This window comes from Stenella coeruleoalba, assembly GCF_951394435.1.
Source record: "Stenella coeruleoalba genome assembly, chromosome: 1".
Classification (NCBI taxonomy): Eukaryota; Metazoa; Chordata; class Mammalia; order Artiodactyla; family Delphinidae; genus Stenella; species Stenella coeruleoalba.
The window spans coordinates 28392284-28414214 of NC_137169.1; the positions used below are offsets into that span (position 1 = coordinate 28392284).

A 21931-nucleotide genomic window follows, 5' to 3' on the forward strand; every position below is an offset into this window, starting at 1 on the left:
CAGACGTGAAGGCCCAGCGGCCATGGCTCACGGGCCCAGCCGCTCCGCGGCATGTGGGATCCTCCCGGACTGGGGCATGAACCTGCATGAACCTGCGTCCCCTGCATTGGCAGGCGGACTCCCAACCACTGCACCACCAGGGAAGCCCCCCAGGAAGCTTTTAAAGCTCAGTGGGGCAGTTCCAAATGTACTGCTCCACATTAACCTGGGAGATGAATTTCTCTTCCCAAGCCCCCCTGCATCCTCCCTCCTGACGCTGAAGGGAAAAAGGAGAAACTGAGGTGTGTTTTGGAGATGCTGGAAGCCTGAAAGTTAGCATAGACTTTTTCTCCCCAATGCACCCAAATGGTAAATAGCCTCTCTTCCACCAGGAGCCCAGAGAAGCCAAATCCAAGGTCCCAGAGCCCACAACAGAGTGAGGTAGAGAAGCCGATCTGCAGGGAGAATGAGAGAAGGGAGTGCCTGTTCCACCCCCTTCCTAGCAGCTGCCTCCGTGGGCTCCATAATCCCCCTGCCCTCTCCTCCACCCCACCCTCGGGCCGCCCACCTCTCCTCCACCCACCCATTCATCAGTAGGAGGGCACGCTATCAGCACAGCCTTTCAGGGACTGACAGGTCCTTTCTGGGTGCCCCCCACATGTAACCACTTAACCTCCAGCACAAAGGGCCAGGCTGAATGGGCTTGAAGCCGGTGGCTCGTGCGGAGGGGGAGGCCTCAATAGGATTTGGGGAGCTGGGTGTATAAACTGCTCTGCTCCAGCAGCCCTCAATGGAGGAGCTGGAGTCGGGGCATGTGCCGAGGGGAGGAGCCCGGCAGCTGCATCCCACCCCTGAACAATGATTTATTCATTCTTCTGGCACACACAGAGAAAACAGACTGGGGGAACGTGGCTCCACAAATCGCCCTCGGCCTCAGCTGATTCCCACGGCAATCGGGCAATCACCGTGCCCCGTCCCACCCTGCCCCTCCCGTTCTCCATAAGGAAGTAGAGTACACCATGGGAGGCCTTTAGTAGCCCGAAGGTCAGGCAGGCATGCTCTTTGAATAGGCTCCACTCAATCTCAATCTCCCTCTCTGAAAGCTTCCTCTTCAGGTTTTCCTCGTACCCATTTCACAGCCAGAGAAACTCCTGCAGGAAAAAAAAAAAAAAGGCACATAGCTTGGCCTGTCTCAGGACTGCCCCAGGGGAAGGGCTGAGAAGGAAGCAGGAAGTTGGGGAGCTTAGCCTAGAAATAACTGACTAGTAATGGGAATGCAATAAAGGCTTGCTGATAAGTTAATGGCATTCTCTAGCCACACCTGGCTCCAATTCCTGGAAGAATCTTCGGGAGAAATTTGGGGAGTAGGGAACAGAATGAAGGCAGGTAAGCAAAGATGCTAAAACCAGTAGACCAAAAAAAAAAAAAAATGTCGGGTGGGTGGTTTCAGGAAGCTAAATTGTGACAAGAATAAATTCGCTTTTGCCCTCTTACCTCCATACCTCATGTCATCAGAGCCAGTTCACACAGAAAAATCATCATAATAAATAAAACTAAAAAATCAATAATGTTAGCAGAACAGGGAGAACCAGATTGAAGGGACCATCCTCAGACTGGCCCCTGGGCCTCCTATCCCCAAGCTCATAATTACCTTGTCACACAGAAAACAAATCTATTGTGGATGGTGAGTGTGGAGAGGTGGGAGATCCTGGGCAAGGAGGTTGCCCACTGAGGAGGGGGGTGGGGTCCGCATTAGGAAGACAGATTGGCCTTGGCACTGGGGTGGGAGGGGGCTGTGTTGAGACTGACAAAACTAAGGCCTAGACAGTTTCCCAAAGTTTTCTTCCCTTAGGAGGGTGATCCTGCCTAATACTCAGTACTAGGGGTGGGAAATTGGAGGGGGCTGGGGGAAAGACCTCCAAGCCCACCCCACTGAGCCTCAGGAGGACGGGTTGCTATGCTGCTGCTGCCCTCTGGTGGACATAAAAAGGCAGCATGGACATCTCCAGCGCTGGAAACAAATGCTGGAAACTGCAAAGGAGTCTCTGTCCTTTCCTGTCCTAAAGCCTTGGCCACCAGGACTAGCACACTCATAGGCTGGATTCCCCAGGAAGCAGACTCAGACAGTTTAGGACGCCACCCTTGGGATCAACGTCTGTGGAAGTGAGGGTAAAGGAGCTAACTACCAATACAGGTCCATGACAGCCTCAGCCAACCCCCCAGGGAGCTCTGAAATGAGAATGGGCCCTTTAGAATTGTCCCAAAATGAGCTGAGGTGGCCAGGCCTTTACACTCCTGTCATCACTGGATGTGGGCTGTGCTGGAATGGGGCGTGAGCGTTGGGTAAGGGGTTCTCTGCCGCTGAGGCCGTCCCCTCACTGAAGGCCGTCTGCAGAGGGGCCAGCAAAGCCTTCACTAAAGGGGATAGGGTGGTACATCACGGGGTCTACCCCACATACCACAGATACTCATTAAACGTATGTTAAATGAATGGCAGGGTTAGATCATGCCTCAGGCTCCAGGCTCCACAGGACAGCCCACAAGCCTGTTATTCAAGCTGTTACACACTGACTTTTGGAAATGGTCAAGGGAGCCTTAATGCTCCAATTCACGGATTCATTCATTCAACAAGCACTCACTGAGATTTACTATGTGCTGGACCTGGAGGCAGACACTTTACAAATTTCTCAAATTTAATCACAACTGTGGAGCTAGTTAACTCAGATTATACAGATGAGATCAAGTTATTAAGTGGCTATCACAGTCCGATGGCACTGTGACAATGGGTGAGTGGGCCGGGCAGGGCTCAGTGACAAATGACACTCAAAATGGGACAAGTGCTCTTGCTGCTGCCAAAGATTCTTCAGGCCAGAAAGGGTCTTGGCTCTGTTCTGTGAATGTGCATGTGTGTATGTAGAGAGAGGGCTCTCTCTATGATTTCAGCCAGAACATTTCCTCTATTGCAGCCAAGAGTCATGCCTCCATAGCCTCCTGCTTTAGTTCCTTCCTAATAATGTTGCTGCCCAGAGGTAACAGAACCACAAGCTTTAAAAATTCCTGGTTGTAGCCACAGAGCTAGCTCCTTCCCTGGATATTTAATGGACAGACAGCCCTTAACCCCCAGTGTTCTTTGGCCATAATATCATCACAAAGTTATGAAAGGGTAAGTTCTTCCCCTAATGTCTAACTTCCATAACTGCTGTGATCATTCTGGGATGATAACATTGAAGGGACAAGAGACGGACCGGGTCTCTGCTCTAGAAACCTCTCTGTACCTTGACACTCTCAGTAAGCCCGTGGATCTGTGGGAGGAGGCGAGGGCAGGAGAGCTAGAGAAAGCCGTCGGCTGCCATTCTGCTACAGCCCTGACATGTTCTCATTCTTGGCCAATTAAACCTTTCAGCACTCCCAGCCACCAATTGAAGGAAAATGAGGGAGGGGGAAAGCCTGGATGTTATGGAGGGATTTCCGGGTCTGACTACAGAGACATAAAATACTTTCAATACTCCTCACCCCCTCCCAACCATAAACACACACACACACACACACACACACACACACACACACACACACACACACACACACACACACACACACACACACACACACACTCACTCACTCACTCACTCACTCACTCATATGCCTTTCCTCCTGGGCCCCCAGAACCTAATTTTTCACATTTGGAAAACCCAGATGATTTTTGCCTGGGTCCATCTGGTTTTCCAAATAACCTGTCTTTTTGATAAATAACATAAGTTACACAAGACAAACAAAGAGAGGGGTGGGCAGTCAGCTTTTTTCCTTCCTTCAGCCTCTGAGAAAAAGAGATGGGGACTGAAAAACCTACAGGACTCACTCCCAATCCTGACCCTGCACCTTCCACCCCTTAGATTGGGCCCAGTGATTCTCCAGCCTGGAGCTGAGAGCTGCCTCTTCACCCCCACCTCTACCCCACCAGCCATCAAGAACACCAGACTGTGGTTCCTTCTAAAATGAAGGGAGGACTTCCCTGGTGGTCCAGTGGTTAAGAATCCACCTTCCAATGCAGGGGATGCGGGTTCAAGCCCTGGTTGGAGAACTAAGATCCCACATGCTGTGAGGCAACCAAGCCTGTGCACTCTAGAGTCCTCGCACCACAACTAGAGAAGCCCACGTGCTGCAGTGAAGAGCCCAAGCGCTGCAATGAAAGATCCCATACGCCACAACTAGAGAGAAGCCTGAGTGCCACAACTAGAGAGCCCACATGCCCCAACAAAATATCCCATATGCCGCAACTAACACCCAACGCAGCCAAAAGATAAATAAAAAATAAGGAAAATAAAGAAAATTTAAAAAAAAAAGAAAGAAGTCCACTTGAAAAAAAGGGGTGGAAGGCTCTGAAGCTTTGTGTAATGTGAATGGAGAACAGAGGGTGATAGGAGGTTGGGAGGCACAACTATGTCATGGAGGGTCTTGTAGTTTGAACTTAATCCTGAGTGCACTGGAAGACAGAAAAGGTTTTGAATGAGGGAGTGGCATCCTCCTATTTAATTATGCAAATATCGCCCTTTGGCTGCTGTGCACAGATTGGATGGAAAGGAAGCAAAAATGGGAGTGGGGAGATCAGGAGGCTACTGCCAACACCCTGGCAAGAAATTATGGAATCCTGGATTAGAGCATCGGCTATAGAGGTGATTCAAGATGCAATCTGGAAGTAGAAATAACAAGATTTAGAGACTGCTTGATTATGGGAGTAAGGAAGGAGGGATCGAGAATGTCTTTTGGGTTTCCAGCCTGAGTGACTGGGTATGTGGAGGTACCTTTTAGTGAAATGGGAAACACAGGAGGAAGAGCATTTTTAGAGAAGGAACATCACATTTTTAAAGATGTCAAGTTTGAGATGCTTATGAGACAACAGGCCTTGGAGGAGTGGTCCACAAAACATGATGCAGTTGTAATATTGGCAAATCCATATGCTTGCAGAGTAGTGTTCGACATAATGCATCCACATACATCTTCCAACAAGCCTCACAGCAACTCTGAGACAGGCATGAATGACTATCCTCATTTTATAGATATAAATGGAGGCTCTGAAAGGTTTGGTATTTTTCATTCACCCTTTACTGGGCAATTCCACATTCCAGACCATGTGCCAGGCAGTGAGTAGGACACAAAGGTAGAAGATATAATGCCATCTCAGGGATGATACAATCAGAGAGTATCATGACAATATTCCTCCCAGAAATACTCTCCCCTATTCTGAGGTGTACAAGCTCCACTTGGGGGACAGGAAGCCCCAAGAGACATTACATATATCTCTGGGAGCTAAAACCCCGAAAACACTCACATTGATCCATTAGAGATTCTCAAAGTGGGGTAAAGTTTGTAGAGAGGCAGTTGAGAATTTGCACAGGAAGCTGAGTACCTTGTCTCTACAGCGCTTTGGTGAGTATAACCTGATGCTTTATGGAAGAGACCCTAGTATGGTTTGTGCAGCTGTGGACTGAATTGTTTAAATGAAGTAAACACCATGTGTCCCTACCCCAGCGTGTGGAACACAGAGGAGGTGAAAGGACTGACACTGAGCACCCTCATCGCCCAGACTCACGTGCTCTCATCCCTCCAGGCAGATAATTTCCAAGCTAGTGAAGCTGAGTCCTACCAGGAGCCACCACACAGGCCCTGGGCTTCAGTTTCCCTAGAATGGAGCTGAAGCTGGAGGCTCAGTGCTCTGGGCACAGGTCATATGGTCAGGTCCCGACTCTCCACTTCAATCTTATTACCAAGGCTTAGCTTGCCTTCTGACAGTTACACTGACATGGGGAAAAGCGACCCAGAGCTTAAGACTCAACTTTTCTTTCTCCAAAGAGTGCTTTCTTTCTGGAGCCTAGAATAGAAACCCTTTGCTCCCTAGATTTCTCAGGCACTGATTTTCTTATCCTTAGTGTTCAATCCTAATACTCTTCTCCATCTCTCCCTGCCAAAGAAGGATATGGGAAAGCAAAAGGGGAGAAATATCCAGCCCTCCTCCCTAGTTCTCTATTGCTTAGCAAGGGCTGCCTAGCCTTGGCCACTGTTTAGAGAGCTCAAAGGAAGGGGCAATGATGCCCACCTTGGACCCACGTCTGCCAATCAAAGGGCTATAACAACAGGCACCATTTATGTAAACTCTCCTCACCTGCACTGAACCCAAACCACTTGGTTAGTTAATTCAATCAATTCACCAGAGTTGAGAAGACAGTGAGGGGACAATGGCAGCAGCCTCTCACTCCAGTCCCAGAGGCCTCCCCTGAGAGACAGATACCCTGAAAACAAAATGCTCAACATCAGACAGGCTCTGACCTAAGAATGAGCATTCAATCTGGACAGCAAATCCTGCCTTCAAGGCATTGGGATTTATTGAAAAACTACATACATATTAAAACATCTTTATATACATTTTCACCATTACAAGATTACAAATATACAAATGTAAATTCCAGCAAAGTCAGCATCTTGCATATTACAAACAACTGTAGAAAACCTATATCCTAATTCCACCAGTTAAATTGGTATTCCTTATCTGCCAGTGAAAAACTGGCACGGTTCATCCAGCTTCCCAAGTCCAGCTCCTGACAGTGAAACCACAGTATTTACATGAAATGTTTTTCCAAAGCAGCAGTGACACTTGGTTCTGAGAGGAAGAAAAAAAATCTGTCTAAAACTCTGACAGCCTCATGGTAGTTCAGGGAAAATCGGGAGTGGTGGCAATCCTAACAATATTTTGATGAAACTCCAAGATGATCTTTTCTCAAAATAAGTAATGAAGTATTAAATTGTCCTCTGCTCAGGGCAATGTACTCAACCCAGTTTAATGCAATAAATAATGATTATATATAACTCTTCCAGTCAGAATGAGAAGGAAGGTCCTTGAGCAACAGTGCTTCAAATCGAAAATTTAGTCCTAAGAGACAGCTCTCTGCCCCACGGAATATCTAATGTCTACGGACCCTGGATGTAACCTTTTATCTTCATCCTTATACTCCAGAAAAGTCGCTCTTTCTGACTTGGGTACCAGTTTGAGTCCTTATTATAAAGGAAGCACAGGTTAATTGGAAAGTTGAGACTGCACTGGGAAGAGGCATAAAAGAAAATGGAAGGGGCAAAACTAATAAAACAGCCCATGTGTCGATTCCTAGATCCTCTAAGAAGTCTCTCTTTCACTGAGTCCTGGTCACCATGGTGCAGATCATAGGGGTGTGAAGGAGTCATGCCAGTTTTGATGTTCACTGCTGTCTGTAATTTTCTGTCATGCCACACTTTTTCTTCCTCCAATCACCCCTTTCACCAAAAGTTATCAACCCAGGAAGCTGCTAGGATAAAATGTCAAATATTTAATGGAGGACACCCAGGTATCCCATAAGTTGATGTTGTAAACACTGAAGAATTAAGTTAGTGGCCAACCCAGGAAGTAATACTAGGAAAGAGATGTCCAGAGCCATGCAGTGGAAAGAACTGGAATCTCTGTCCTCAACCTTAATGCATTGATTATGAAGGAAGGGGGAATAATCCACATGAGCATCGATTCCAACCTTCAATGCCAGAAACTTCTCAACGAAGTCTCAACACAGGTGCCGGTGCCCTTGTGGTGTTAGCTTTCCAAGTATCTGAAGATGCTTTGCTTCGATCCTGAAGCGCTATCATCTGTTTTGAGGCGCTTAGGTGAAGGGGATGTCATTAAAGACGGACCCCTTCTCCTTACCTAGAGAGCAGAGAAAGAGCCAACTCAAGACCTTCATACAAGTACTTAGCTTCACTTAGCCCTTAAGCAGCTCATAGTTAAATCACGGATCATTAGAAAAATAGAAAGAGAACTTTTCCAGGCAAGTTTCAAAGCTGATTACTTACTGCAGGTAGCAATCCCCTTGTACCTTATTGGGAGTGCAAGATTAACACTGCAGCATTTAAGCCTTTAAGCCAGAAATATATATATTTTTTCAATTCAATTCAATTCAATTCATTCATTCACTCTGCTGTGGAGATTCACCAAATCAGTTCTCAAATTCCCTACCCGAGGCTTAGATGATTCCTTTGCTGCCTCAGCCTTGACAGGAGAAAGTGTGTGGAAGACAAAGTTTCTTGAATTTCGGGGAGCACTAGGGTTGAGGTCAGACAGGGCAGCCAGTTTCTGAAGCACAGCTTTGGGCTGGTTTAGCAGTGAGCCCGTCTTCAGCTGAGGAAAGAAGAGTCATCAAATTCCTGGTATCAAATTCCAAGTGCCAAGGGAAGAATGAGAAGTCAGCGCCTCCCTGCCTCCACCAGGTATTGAGGGGACACAGTCCTACCCTGCTCAAGTAGAAAAGAAATGGTAGGCTCCTTTGACATCTCCTTCCATTTCTTGCAGCCACCTCCCTCCCCTAATGAAAGAGCATTCCCTTAACTTGACCTGGGCCTTTATAACACTGAAGATCATGACATCAGGCTAACAAGGTCCCCAACCAACCTGGTTGTCACTTCCTGGTTTGGTGGCTTCAAAAGGATTTCTGAATAAAGACTCTGATTCTTGAATAACCACAGTGCGACTGACTGAAAAGAAAAGACAGAGAGGCTTGTTCTGGACAAAGCTGCGTAGAATTACTTTTAAATCTAAACAAGCTAACAAGCCTTTAACTAAACCAATAAACTAAAGCCATAGGAACTCAGATTATTTTATAATCATGACTTGAAAGTACACTTAAGTGGCTTAAGAGAAGATAGACAACTCAGCTGAACTTATTGTCTAATTAACAGTAATAATAAGAAAATACAAGAGTGGTAAGAGTGTTAAGGAGTGTTTAAGAGCATCAGCTCTGGGGTTAGGCATATCTGGGTTCAAATTCCAGCTCTAACACTTAAGTATATAATCCTGGGCAACTGAATAAAGAAGCCAGAATTCAATCCTCTGAGCTGCCTTAGAACATAAAGCAAAACCAGCTACATATACTCACAATCACAATGTCGACTGCCCAACAGTCTAAGATGGAAAGAATACTGTCTCTCCCCATCGGAGGGACGCCGGCCCATGAGTAGGCTGCACCAGCCCCCGAAGGCTGGAGTCACCTCTAAGGCTCCAGCACTAACAACCCCGGGGGCCAGACCCTGAGGAGGACTAAGAGCTCACCGTTCTTCTGCAGAGCTTTGGCTGTAACTTTCTTGGCCAGCATCATAAACTGACTGTCTTCCCCAATCTCCTCTTCTTCTTCAGCTGCAATTTTCCCCTGCTGTGCCTGAAAATAAAAATCAGACAGCATTAACAGAAGCCCACAGCTCCCCCAAATAATTAGCATAGCCTGGAAACTAGAGTACTTGGGACAGCATTTGTTTTCCTTTTTGCAACTCTTTGTTGCTTTAGACCAAAAAAAAAAAAAGGATTTTGGACAAAAACATGACTAGAACTGCCCATGGTAACCTTCTCAAAGCACAAAAGAAAATTCAAGGATTAAAAGGGACAGCAGGGTTCCCCTGGTGGCGCAGTGGTTGAGAGTCCGCCTGCCAATGCAGGGGACACGGGTTTGTGCCCCGGTCCGGGAGGATCCCACATGCCGCAGAGCGGCTGGTCCTGTGAGCCATGGCCGCTGGGCCTGCGCGTCCGGAGCCTGTGCTCCGCAGCGGGAGAGGCCACAATGGTGAGAGGCCTGCGTACCCAAAAAAAAAAAAAAAAAACGGGGACAGCAATATATTGCCCAAGATTTTGACGGGTGACGGAGTGACCTCATAAGTAGGGTCGGAATAGGAGAATTTCTTGCAGGCTTCCTACCTGGTCCCGAAGCCACTGCTCTCGTTCAATTCGCTCCTTCCTCCATCTGGCTTCCGTCTCATCAAGCTGTTCTTCAGTCTGATCATCATCAGAGTCTCTGTGGAACAAGTCCATCTGGGAAGCATCATCTAAAGCAAAGAGTTAAGGCTATTAGCATTCTGCACTCCCCACAAGAGAGGGTGTCTCAACAGACACAAGTGAACCCTTTTCATTTACAATACACTGATACAAGCTTTTCCTATCCATTAACAGAAAATAAAGGTCAAGGCAAGGTCCTCCACAGCTGCCTGCTATAGTTTTGATTTCCTCTTGCTGTCTTAAACTGGACAAACATGTACCTTTGTACAATTTGCTTCTAAAGGCAACAATCAAAATACCTATGTTCTTCCATCGGAATTTCCTCATTCGTCCAGGACCATCACTGTGCAGGTCCCCATCAGCAAGGTACCTTTCTTGGTACAAACGTAACTGTCGTTTATCATCATCCAACATTGTTTTCCTACAACAGGAGAAATACGGTGTTCAAAACCAGGACCACTCTGGCTGGTTATAGGGCCTGCCTTAAGACACACCCCATTCATTATTCAGAAGGGCTTGCTGGGATACTGACATGTGTATTTTCTTGATTTGACTCTGCAGTTCCTCATCAGAAGGAAGTAATTCATCAATTACATCCTCTTCATATTCATCAAGCTCTTCCCCATCATACTCATCTTCACTTCCCACGTCACTCCCTGACACCTCTGCCTCATCCTCCAGGTATTTCTTCAATCTCCTGGAAAATTGAAAATTAGAAAATACAACAATGAATATACACACAGCAATGAGAAGAGCAGAACACAGAGCCATCTCTAATAACAATAAGATTAAATTAATAATAATAATACATTTTGATAATACTTAAAAGTCTATTATTTAATATATACTGTGTGCCAATAACTGTGCTTTGGAGCATTGCTGCGTTATCTCAGGGAGGAGTATTATTATTCCTTTCAATTTTCAGTTGAAGGAACTGAGACTCAGAGAGTAAACAACTTACCAATGGTCACACTAGCTGGGAGGCAGCAGAGCCTGGATTCAACCTAGGTTGGTGACTCTAAAGCCAGAACTCTCAATCTCCTCTATATATTTGGGACACACCTGCTAGAAGGTTCAAACTATTTTGTCTTGTATTTAAGCTTACCAGCTTCAGGAGACAGACTAGAGATAGTATAGTATGGAAAGGTAATAGACTGTACTCTTCTTACAGCCTGCCAAATCTTGACCCTCAAGTTAGAGGTATGACTGAAGCTCAGAGTTAGTAGTAATCAAAACCACTGCAAGTTAGTTTTTCTGACTTCAGCTCACATCGAGAACAAATCTGCTGTCATCTGAGTTCAAAGTGCTGTCACCTATGGTCATGAGTGGCAGAAGCTTGATGGCTTTCTGAAGGCTGATTTTTTTTTTTTAAATAAATTTATTTATTATTTATTTTTGGCTGTGTTGGGTCTTCGTTTCTGTGCGAGGGCTTTCTCTAGTTGCGGCAAGCGGGGGCCACTCTTCATCGCGGTGCGCGGGCCTCTCACTGTTGCGGCCTCTCGCTGTGGAGCACGGCTCCAGGCACGCAGGCTCAGTAGTTGTGGCTCACGGGCCCAGTTGCTCCGCGGCATGTGGGATCCTCCCAGACCAGGGCTCGAACCCGTGTCCCCTGCATCGGCAGGCAGACTCTCAACCACTGCACCACCAGGGAAGCCCCGAAGACTGATTTTTTATGAAAGACTTCCATTATTATTTTAAAGCTGAGCTCCTCTAACTCCTAGGGTTCCTGAAGAATTCCTTCAGGGGCCAATAGCCACTAAGCTTCTCAATCTTCCCATCTACCCTCTTTGAGCAGTTCAATTTTTAGCTGCCATTCTTTATAAGATTTCATTTAAACAAAGGACTCTATAGTTAAATAAGGTTTAAGAACCATTGCCTTAGAAAAAAAATCTATAGATGGCCCAAAGCTGTATGAATAGTTAATTTGACAGGTGACAAATTAGAAGCCCAAACTGATCTCAACAGAAGGGAATGATGGGCTAAAAACAACAAAATAAATCTAATAAGGATCAATATGATATCCTATATTTGAATTCCAAAAGTCATCTACAAATAATAAAATGTGGAATACCTATTAAAATGGTTTTTATAAAACCTTCAATATCAAGGAAAAAGGCTTACAGATATGGTAAGTAGGAAAAAAAAGCAAGATGCAAAATTGTACATATAAAAAAAATTGTACAGATCTCAACCACATAAAAATATATGCCTGAAAAAAAGTTATGAGGTAATAATAACCACCACCACCACTTTCAAAAATATCCTGGACGGTGGACATGGATGACTTTCTTTTTTTTGGCTGCGTTGGGTCTTTGTTGCTGCACGCGGGCTTTCTCTAGTTGCGGTGAGCAGGGGCTACTCTTTGTTGTGGTGCTCGGGCTTCTCTTTGCAGTGGCTTCTCTTGTTGCAGAGCACGGGCTCTAGGCATGCAGGCTTCAGTAGTTGCAGCACTCGGGCTCAGTAGTTGTGGCTCTCGGGCTCTAGAGTACAGGCTCAGTAGTTGTGGCGCACGGGCTTAGTTGCTCCGTGGCATGTGGGATTGTCCCGGACCAGGGATCGAACCTGTGTCCCCTGCATTGGCAGGTGGATTCTTAACCACTGCATCACCAGGGAAGTTCCTGGATGACTTTTTATTTATGTCTTTCTGTATTCTTTGAAATATTCCAAAATAAATGGCTTACTTTCATGATCAAAATGACAACAAAATATTAAAAAAATAAAGGGGGGTCATTTGCCTGAGACTAGGATGAGGAAAACCTGGAATGACAGTAATTCACAGGAAAAAAGGCATGGGGAATTTTAGTCATTTACAAGATCCTCAGGATCTACAGTGACTCAGCTCTTATGCTCTTTGGTTACTTCATAAAGTAGTATGCAACCAGAACAAGGGATGTGGTTGTACCACTACATAGAGCGGTGGTCAGACCACACCTGAAGATAAAGAGAGTTTCCATACATGTGAGGAGTCTGGAAGCAATGTCACGTGAGAAACAGTTGAAGAAATAGGGATGTTTAGTATAGGAATCACTTGAGGAGGACGTGACCATCTTTGAATACTCAACAGATATCACGTAAATGGCTTCTATTCAATCTGTGTTAACCACAAAAAGGAAAAATAGAACCAGCAAATGTAGCAAGCTACAACTCAACTGTCAGGAGAACCTTCTTGCAACTGAAGGAAGGGGCATAACACCTACATTTGCCTTTTCAACTTCTCGGATTGCTGCAGGAGGTCTTCCTCATCATTATCTTCATGGTCTTCTAGTGCCGGGTCTTCATTGTCAGAGTCACTGTGTTCATCCTGCAAAATCATATAGTATCACATGCAAAGTTACACAGAATAAAATGTGTCCTCAACTAAGACAGGAATTTATAAACTTCTGCCCAAACATTTGATTCTAGGAAATTGCTTCTGATAACATGCCAAACAGAATTCTCAAGAACTCAAACTACAAAACAAGCAAACACAGCAGCGATACATGGAGTTCGGTTATGATTACTCTGTCCCCTTCAAACTCACCTCATCACTATCAAACTCATTATCATTTGGGACAAGCTGAAAGTCTCCAAATTCCTCCTCTTCACCTTCTTCTTCCCTAAAATGCAAATCAACAAATCAATAAAAGAGTTGAAAGCAAACTACAAGCAGTCAGCCAACTTAGGAATTGAAAATATTTTATAGCACCAACAATCTCTTCAAGAAACAGGAAATGAGATATCTTGCCTTTAAAAAAATTTTTTAAATTGTGATAAAATACACACAACATAGTTTACTATCTTAATCATTTTAAGTGTACAGTTCATTAGTGTTAAGTACATTCACATTGTTATGCAACCAACTTCCAGAACTCTTCATCTTACAAAACTAAAACTCTATACCCTTTCAATAGCAACTCCCCATTCTTCCCTCCCCACAATCCCTAGCAACCACCCTTCTACTTTGTGTCTACGAATTTGACTACTCTAAGTACCTCATGTAAGTGGAATCATACAGTATTTGTCTTTTTGTACTAGCTTACTTCACTTAGCATAATCTCCCCACAGTTCATCCATGCTGTAGCATGTATCAGAATCTCCTTCCTTTTTAAATGCTGAATATTATTCCACTGTGTATGTATCCACTTGGGATGCTTCCACCTTTTGACTATTACGAATAATACTATGAACATGGGTGTACAAATATCTATTACAGACGCTGTTCTCACTTCTTTTGTGTATATAGCCAAAAGTGGAATAACTGCTGGGTGTGAGGTAGTATCTTATTATGGTTTTGATTTGCATTATCTTTTCTTTTCTTTTTAAAATAAATTTATTTATTTTTATTTTTGGCTGTGTTGGGTCTTCGCTGCTGCGCACGGGCTTTCTCTAGTTGCGACGAGCAGGGGCTACTCTTCGTGGCAGTGTGCGGGCTTCTCATTGCGGTGGCTTCTCATTGCAGAGCACGGGCTCTAGGCACATGGGCTTCAGTAGTTAGAGCACACAAGCTCAGTAGTTGTGGTTCACAGGCTCTAGAGCGCAGGCTCAGTAGTTGTGGTGCATGGGATTAGTTGCTCCACAGCATGAGGGATCTTCCCGGACCTGGGCTTGAACCCATGTCCCCTGCATTGGCAGGTGGATTCTCAACCACTGTGCCACCAGGGAAGCCCCTGCATTTCCTTAATTATTAGTGATGTTGAGAACTTTCATGTGTTTTTTCTTGCCTTTTTTTACCCTGTTCCCCACCAACTAAATGAAAGCATTCTAATTTCCTTACTATGCAAATATGAGACTCAAACAGACTGCAAGACTCTCAGACAGGATATGAAGCCCCTAAGATGACCATTTATTCCTGAGCCCAGAGAACCTACCCCAGTATTTTATCAGAACACCGGACTTGCCAAGTTCCCTCCAATCACTGAGACTCACCTGTCTGTTGGGAAAGAGCCTGAGCAAAGAGCAAGTGCTTCTTCCATTGGATCACCCAGACTGTTCTCCTTCTCCTGCTTAGTTAACTCTGATGGAGCCAGAGTAGAGACATCTACGTCACGATGAAGAAAAAGATTTGTCACCAAGAAATGACAGCTTTATCCTCTCTCCCCAGCCATCTGAAGACATGCCGGCTCAACACAGTTCTAAGGTAAGCTTGCCAAAAAGAGCTCCCCATTCATTCATTCATTCAACAAATCCTTATTTAGTGCTTACTATGTGCCAGGCGCCAGGAAGACAGCAGCAAACAAAACAAAGATCGCAGCTCCCAAACAGCTTACGTTCTAGCAGAGGTGTGAGGGGGAGAAAGGGGTGTGCAGGTGGAAGTAATAAGTTAGCATTTATATGAAATATTCTATGCAGCAGACACTGCTCTAAGCTTTGCACATATATTAGCCATAAATGACAAGTCATATGGCCAAAGCTAAAGCAGTTTTAAGTTGATACTTCACCACTCTAAGAAAGTAAGAGCTCTGAATGTCAGGAGCTAAGCAGTGCATGCAACCTACGCTCAAGAATCCACCACAGCTCTGTTTTCTCACCTGACAGTAAGGGGCTTCTTTTCAAGGACACTGACTTAAGATATTTGGCTGTGGTGAGCCTGATGCTCTGTTGGATAATTACCCTGAGAAGTAAATTTTCCTGAACACAGATCCAGAAGTTCCTCCATGTTCTCTTTCTTGTCGCTCTTCCTGGACAGAGGTTTTTCAGCCTGAGATGTGAACTTTCCCGTACACAAATCCAACAGCTCATCCATGTTGGCGTCCATGGCGTTCTCATCCATACTGGCCAACGGCAATCGAGGCTTCAAAGCTTGGTACTGATTCCTGTGGTTTCTAACATTTAAGAACCTACAAGCACAATGAAGAGTGTAAGAAGTTCTCCAGGAAAAAAACAAAGTGGTGGGTGAAAAGCCCGAACTCATCTCCAATACCGAAGTTAGAAGCTGAATCCTGAACCAGAAGACAAGAGTGTCACACTTTAGGCTGTGACAATCTAAAGAGGGAGGGGGAAGTTTATGGAAGAATAAAGCCTATTCGAAAGGTAAAGGGCATGGGACTTCCCTGGTGGTGCAGTGGTTAAGAACCTGCTTGCCAATGCAGGGGACACAGGTTCATGCCCTGGTCCAGAAAGATCCCACATGCTGCAGAGCAACTAAGCCCGTGCACCACAACTACTGAGCCTGTGCTCTAGAGCCCACAAGCCACAACTACTGAGCCCGCAAGCCACAACTACTGAGGCCACGTGGCACAACTACTGAAGCCCGCACACCTAGAGCTCATGCTCCACAACAAGAGAAGCCACCACAACGAAGAGTAGCCCCCACTTGCCACAACTAGAGAAAGCCCATGCACAGCAACAAAGACCCAATGCAGCCAAAATTAAAAAGATAAATAAATAAATTAATTTTTTTAAAAAAGCCAATTCTAAAAAAAAAAGGTGAAGGATAAAGGATAATTTTTGGCTTCAAATGGTGCTAGAGTAGAGCTTGGTGTTATGCATGTAATGTGCCACAAAAGTGTCAATTCTCAATCCTACCCAACAATCCTAACATAGTAGGATGGATGCAGAGAAATCTGATGACCGTATAAGAGCTATGCATTTCATAAAATGCAGAAATTGAAGGATCAGAATGCCAGCAAGGCTATTTACTTTTTCTTTTTTTTTAAAATAAATGTATTTATTTATTTATTTATTTTTGGCTGCGTTGGGTCTTCATTGCTGTGTGCAGGCTTTCTCTGGTTGCAGCGAGCAGGGGCTACTCTTCATTGTGGTGCGCGGGCTTCTCATTGTGGTGGCTTCTCTTGTTGCAGAGCACGGGCTCTAGGCGCCCGGGCTTCAGTAGTTGTGGCTTGCAGGCTCCGTAGTTGTGGCTCACGGGATCTAGAGCGCAGGCTCAGTAGTTGTGGCGCATGGGCTTAGTTGCTCCATGGCATGTGGGATCTTCCCAGACCAGGGCTTGAACCCGTGTCTCCTGCATTGGCAGGCGGATTCTTAACCATTGCGCCACCAGGGAAGCCCAAGGCTATTTACTTTTAATTTTCTAGACAGACTTTGTTCAAACGTGTGGAATGTAATACTAATGGTCTGTACACCTCTCTTTCTCAGAAGAGAAAGCACAGATGGAGCGACAGAAGCTCACTTTATTTTTAAACAAAATTAAGCCGTACCCAGCACCATCCACCCACAGAAACATAAAACTACCTACCCATCTGCATCCAACAGTTGGCTCTGAGTGTCATCTTCTAAACAGAACTGGAAGTCTCCTGCTCCTAGGAAAAGTGTCTTAGGCTCTGGGGAGGCGTTATACAGATCCTGGGAATCCTCTATGGGAAGTGAAGGCTCAGACAGCTTTCCTGAACTCTGGCACCAAAACAAAACCAAACAAAAACAAAACATTTTACAAATGTCATTCACTGTCATGACAACAGCAGAAGCTGCTATTTGTAAAATTTAATCTACTCTCAGGCAATTGCAGTTGAGGAGGACAATGCATAGCCAAGAGGAGCATAAAGAAAAATATTTTCAAGAACGTAAGAACCTTGGATGAGGCTTGTTTTTAATACACAAAGCGGGGGGACTTCCCTGGTGGCGCAGTGGTTAAGAATCCGCCTGCCAATGCAGGGGACACGGGTTCGAGCCCTGGTCTGGGCAGATCCCACATGCCGCGGAGCAACTAAGCCCGTGAGCCACAACTACTGAAGCTCGCGCACCTAGAGCCCATGCTCCACAACAAGAGAAGCCACAGCAACGAGAAGCCCGTGCAACACAACGAAGAGTAGCCCCCATTCCCCGAAACTAGAGAAAGCCCGCGTGCAGCAACAAAGACCCAATGCAGCCAAAAATAAATAAATAAAATAAATTTATATATATATAAAAATACACAAAGGGGTGGATTTTTTAAACTAAACATACACAATGTGGTGGGAGTTGTTGATTTGGACACACTTTATTTAGCAATGTGGGAAGCAAAAGCGGAAGGAGATTAGAAAACCACTGCCATCTTACCTTAGAAGCTGAGCTGACCAAACTGGCTCGAAATAGTCCAGGGGAAGGAGATCTGAATCCTCCTGCCGTAGGGAAAAGACTGGTCCCACGGCCTGTTTGTCTGTTGCAAGGCTGATAGGATGGAATTGTGGAGCCTATCAGCTCAAAGCTGCTATTGTGGCTGCTCTCCTTTGTCAGTAATGAGCACGAATCATCTTCATCTAAAGAAAAATAACTTTTAAGTGCATGATTCTAGAAATAAGTTAGATTTGTTTAGGAAAAAGAGTTGAGAATGAAACTGTCAGGTAAGACCCATTGGCAAACCTCTCAAGTTACATGTTCCAAAACGTTACATTAAAGGTCAATTACGGGGGTGCAGTGGTTAATAATCCACCTGCCAATGCAGGGGACACGGGTTCGAGCCCTGGTCCGGGAAGATCCCACATGCCACGGAGCAACTAAGCCTGTCTGCCACAACTACTGAGTCTGCGCTCTAGAGCCCACGAGCCACAACTACTGAGCCTGCATGCCACAACTACGGAAGCCCGCGTGTCTAGAGCCTGTGCTCCGCAAGAGAAGCCACCATAATGAGAAGCTCGTGCACCGTAACGATGAGTAGCCCCCGTTCACCACAACTAGAGAAAGCCTGCACACAGCAACGAAGACCCAACGCAGCCAAAAATAAATAAATAAAATAAATAAATTTTTTGTAAAAAAAGGTCAATTATGGTACTAAGATACCATCATATAATCAGGGTTTATCACTGTGAGCTAAGTGACACCTGAAAGTTCCTGTCTTTCTGCCTAATGCCTATGATTACTCTTTCCATTATCCAATCACTTACACATCTTCCTTTGATCTACATATGATAGAAATGTTTCATGTTTCGTTCAATCAACACATGCTCACTAAGGACCTATTACATGCTCGTGGAAACTGCAGGTAAGTTTTCAAAAACTGGACCAAGAAAAATATTCTAATTCATAAATTCCTGTCATTGCCACAGGTAAGACTGGGAAAAGTCCACTAGGGTTCCAAAAAATGGAACCTTAAGGAATTGTAGTCCTTCAGTGTCAAAGCTGGAGGATCAGAGAAAAGTCACGTTCTGTGAAAGAGTCACTACTTACCTAGTTTGCTAGGTCTTTTGCCTGAGTTTTCATCTATTTCTGATTTTTCTTCACTAGCAGAGTAACTACAAAATAAGAAGGTAAATTGTTTGAGTATCTGCTTCTTACTAGAGGGGCAAATACCAGGGAATCTTATCTTTCCTTAGAGAGAATTACTTACCCCATCTTGGAAGAGTTGTCCTTAAATAGAAGGAAGGTAGAATCTGACAAGAGAGGCTTGGGGACAGAGAGAAGGCCAACTGACTTGCCAATTTCACCATTGCCATCATTGTTTTCTTTATCCATTTCTTTCTCATCTTTGGTTTCTATTTCTTCACTACCGAGAAGGAATTCTGCAATCTTTACCAATCACACAACCCCAAAACAGAATAATACAAGTCAAAAAGTTTAAAAGCAAACACACTGTCAGCCTGAAATATGGGTGCTTAGTTACAAGTCGCATCTTAAATCTGAAAAGGTAAACCTGAAGGAAGCTCGGTCTAACCATTATCATCAACACAATTTACGCTGACACTTCTAAAGCTCTTTTATACTTATGTTACTTTACCTTTACCCTCCCAAAACTGCCACAAGATCATGAAAGAACCGGATTATCATTTTATTGAGTCAATGAGAGGTTACATGATTAGCCTGAGATTGCAGGACAACTACTGACCTCCAACCAACCACAAACTATGACATCCTGCCCAGTTCAGCCATGGCTTTCCTCTTCCTTTACCCAGGGTTAAACATTAACCAGTTCTTTTAAATGACTCCAGTGTTCAAACAAGGACGATTTTCTTTTTTCTAATACCCAAAGTCCTATCATCATCTGTCTTCTCTAGGTGGAAAACAATACTATAGAAAAAGGGCAAGAGGCCCTTCTACAAATACCTTCCTCAACAAGAATAAAATTAACTCAGGAAGGTCTCGGGCTGTCTGAGAATTTATTCCAGAACTCAACCTGGCCAAGGTTAAAAGTGCTTTTTATTCTGAACAGAGAAACCTAAATGAACAACAAAGATAAAATTTCTATTAATACAAAACCATTTCGATATCAGTATAATAGTACAATATGTAAACCAACAGGTAGAAGCCAAGGCTATGGCTCTGTGAACTGCAGGTGTTCCCTGGTGCTGAAAGGACTGAAAGCACTAATATTTAAGTACATATGAGCTACGTTTATCTCTGCCCCTGAAATCTCTTATACAATTGAACATGCTCATTATATTCTTACTCAAATCTGATTTTCTCTCTTCCTTATTCATCATGATCTAGTAACAAAATCACATAATTGCCAGAAACCTCCTGATTGCCTTCTTCCTCCTCTTCCTCCTCTTTTGCCTCTTCTTCCTCCAAAGCTTCCTCTCCCTCCTCTTCTCCGTCTTCCTCGGACTGATCCGTCATTTCTTCCTCCTCCTCCTCCTCTTCTTCAAATCCATCTTCATTATCTAACTTAAGTAATGCTTGGCGCTTTTGGCGCTCCTCAGACCTTCGGAGTTTCATTGCTTCTTGCAGCTTAGCTTTCAGCACCTGAAGCTTTTCCCCTGAACAGAAATATGAAGAGATGCTTTAGACGTAATGACCAACTACACACTACAACAACACAAGTGTCCACTTTAGGCAACTCCAGAGGTGTTCGAGACACGACCCAAAAGGAAAATCAGAGACCTTAGGAGTCTAGGCTTTTGTTATCTTAACAAATGGAGAATATCATGAATTGAGTGTAGGAGATAACTTCCATAATTATGCTCTACACCCTGGGCTAATATATTACAGAGATTATAAAATTATTATTTAAAAGGGTAAAAAAAAAAAAGATGGGTGGGGGGGAGTGGGCCTTCAAAAGTCTATGGTTCAGAAGCCATGAAGGAAAATATTGATAAATTTATCCACATTAAAGAAAAAGAGAAACAACTCAAGAGTAAAATGGGCAAACGATATGAACTGGTAGTTCACAGAAAAATGAACATGTATTGTAAATAAAATTAAAAATAATGCTTAAGGGCTTCCCTGGTGGCACAGTGGTTAAGAATCCACCTGCCAATGCAGAGGACACAGGTTCGAGCCCTGGTCCAGGAAGATCCCACATGCCGTGGAGCAACTAAGCCCATGGGCCACAGCTACTGAGCCCGCGGGCCACGACTACTGAAGCCCGCGCACCTAGAGCCTGTGCTCTGCAACAAGAGAAGCCACCGCAATGAGAAGCCCATGCACCGCAATGAAGAGTAGCCCCCACTCGCCACAACTAGAGAAAGACCCAATGCAGCCAAAAATAAAATTAAAAATTATTTTAAAAAATAATGCTTAACATCACTTCTCATTAGAAATACAAATCAAAATAATGAGATACCATTTTTTATATATTTGGCAAAAATTTGAAGGCTTGATAATATCTGTTATTAACTGGAAGAAACAGGAACTCTTTTTTTTTTTTAACAGGAACTCTTACACACTGTGATTCAGAGTGTAAATCGGTACAACTATTCTGAAGGACACTGGGATGTTATATATATATTTTTTTTTTTTTTTTTGACTCACTGATTCCACTGTAAGGAATTTTGCATCAAAATTTACTAACATATATCTGATACTAGGACGCAATATTGTATGAAATACCAAAACTGAAACAAACACAATGTCCATTAATAGGAGTATGGTTAAACAAATCATGTTATACTTGCACAATGGAATATCACACAGCTGTTAAAAAAAAAAAAAAGCCCCCCAAAGCAATATGTGTATCCTGATATGTGAACTCTTGAGTTAGGTGGTCTGGATTAGGCTGCTAGTTCTACTACTTACTAGTTATATAAATTTGAGCAAGTTGTTTAAATGCTTTCTATATCAGTTTCTTCACATATAAAATAAGGACACTAATGTTATTTGCTGTAAAGCACCTAGAGCAGTGCCTGGCAGAGAGTATAAGTGTACAATGTCTCTCTCTCTTTCTCTCTCTTTCACTCACTCACACACACACACACACACACACACACACACACACACACACAATGGCATATGCATATGAATTTTCCCAGAACACACAAGAAATTGTTAAGT

The 21931-nt window shown here is 44.2% G+C and overlaps 1 protein-coding gene across 1 annotated transcript in view; it reads right to left on the reverse strand.

Moving 5' to 3' along the window:
• Positions 1-6351: 6351 nt before the first annotated feature.
• CLSPN (claspin) overlaps positions 6352-21931 on the reverse strand; it is a 28566-nt gene continuing 12986 nt past the window's right edge. The window contains exons 10-25 of the mRNA XM_079928811.1: positions 20177-20418; positions 19053-19231; positions 18893-18957; positions 17786-17985; positions 16986-17140; positions 15401-15627; positions 14717-14828; positions 13332-13407; positions 13009-13112; positions 10344-10508; positions 10111-10232; positions 9734-9861; positions 9098-9203; positions 8441-8523; positions 8009-8170; positions 6352-7699 (exon numbers count right to left, since the gene is read on the reverse strand). Of these exons, the coding sequence (XP_079784937.1) occupies positions 7589-7699; positions 8009-8170; positions 8441-8523; positions 9098-9203; positions 9734-9861; positions 10111-10232; positions 10344-10508; positions 13009-13112; positions 13332-13407; positions 14717-14828; positions 15401-15627; positions 16986-17140; positions 17786-17985; positions 18893-18957; positions 19053-19231; positions 20177-20418 (2237 nt within the window). The 3' untranslated portion in view covers positions 6352-7588. The remainder of the gene's footprint in view (positions 7700-8008; positions 8171-8440; positions 8524-9097; positions 9204-9733; positions 9862-10110; positions 10233-10343; positions 10509-13008; positions 13113-13331; positions 13408-14716; positions 14829-15400; positions 15628-16985; positions 17141-17785; positions 17986-18892; positions 18958-19052; positions 19232-20176; positions 20419-21931) is intronic.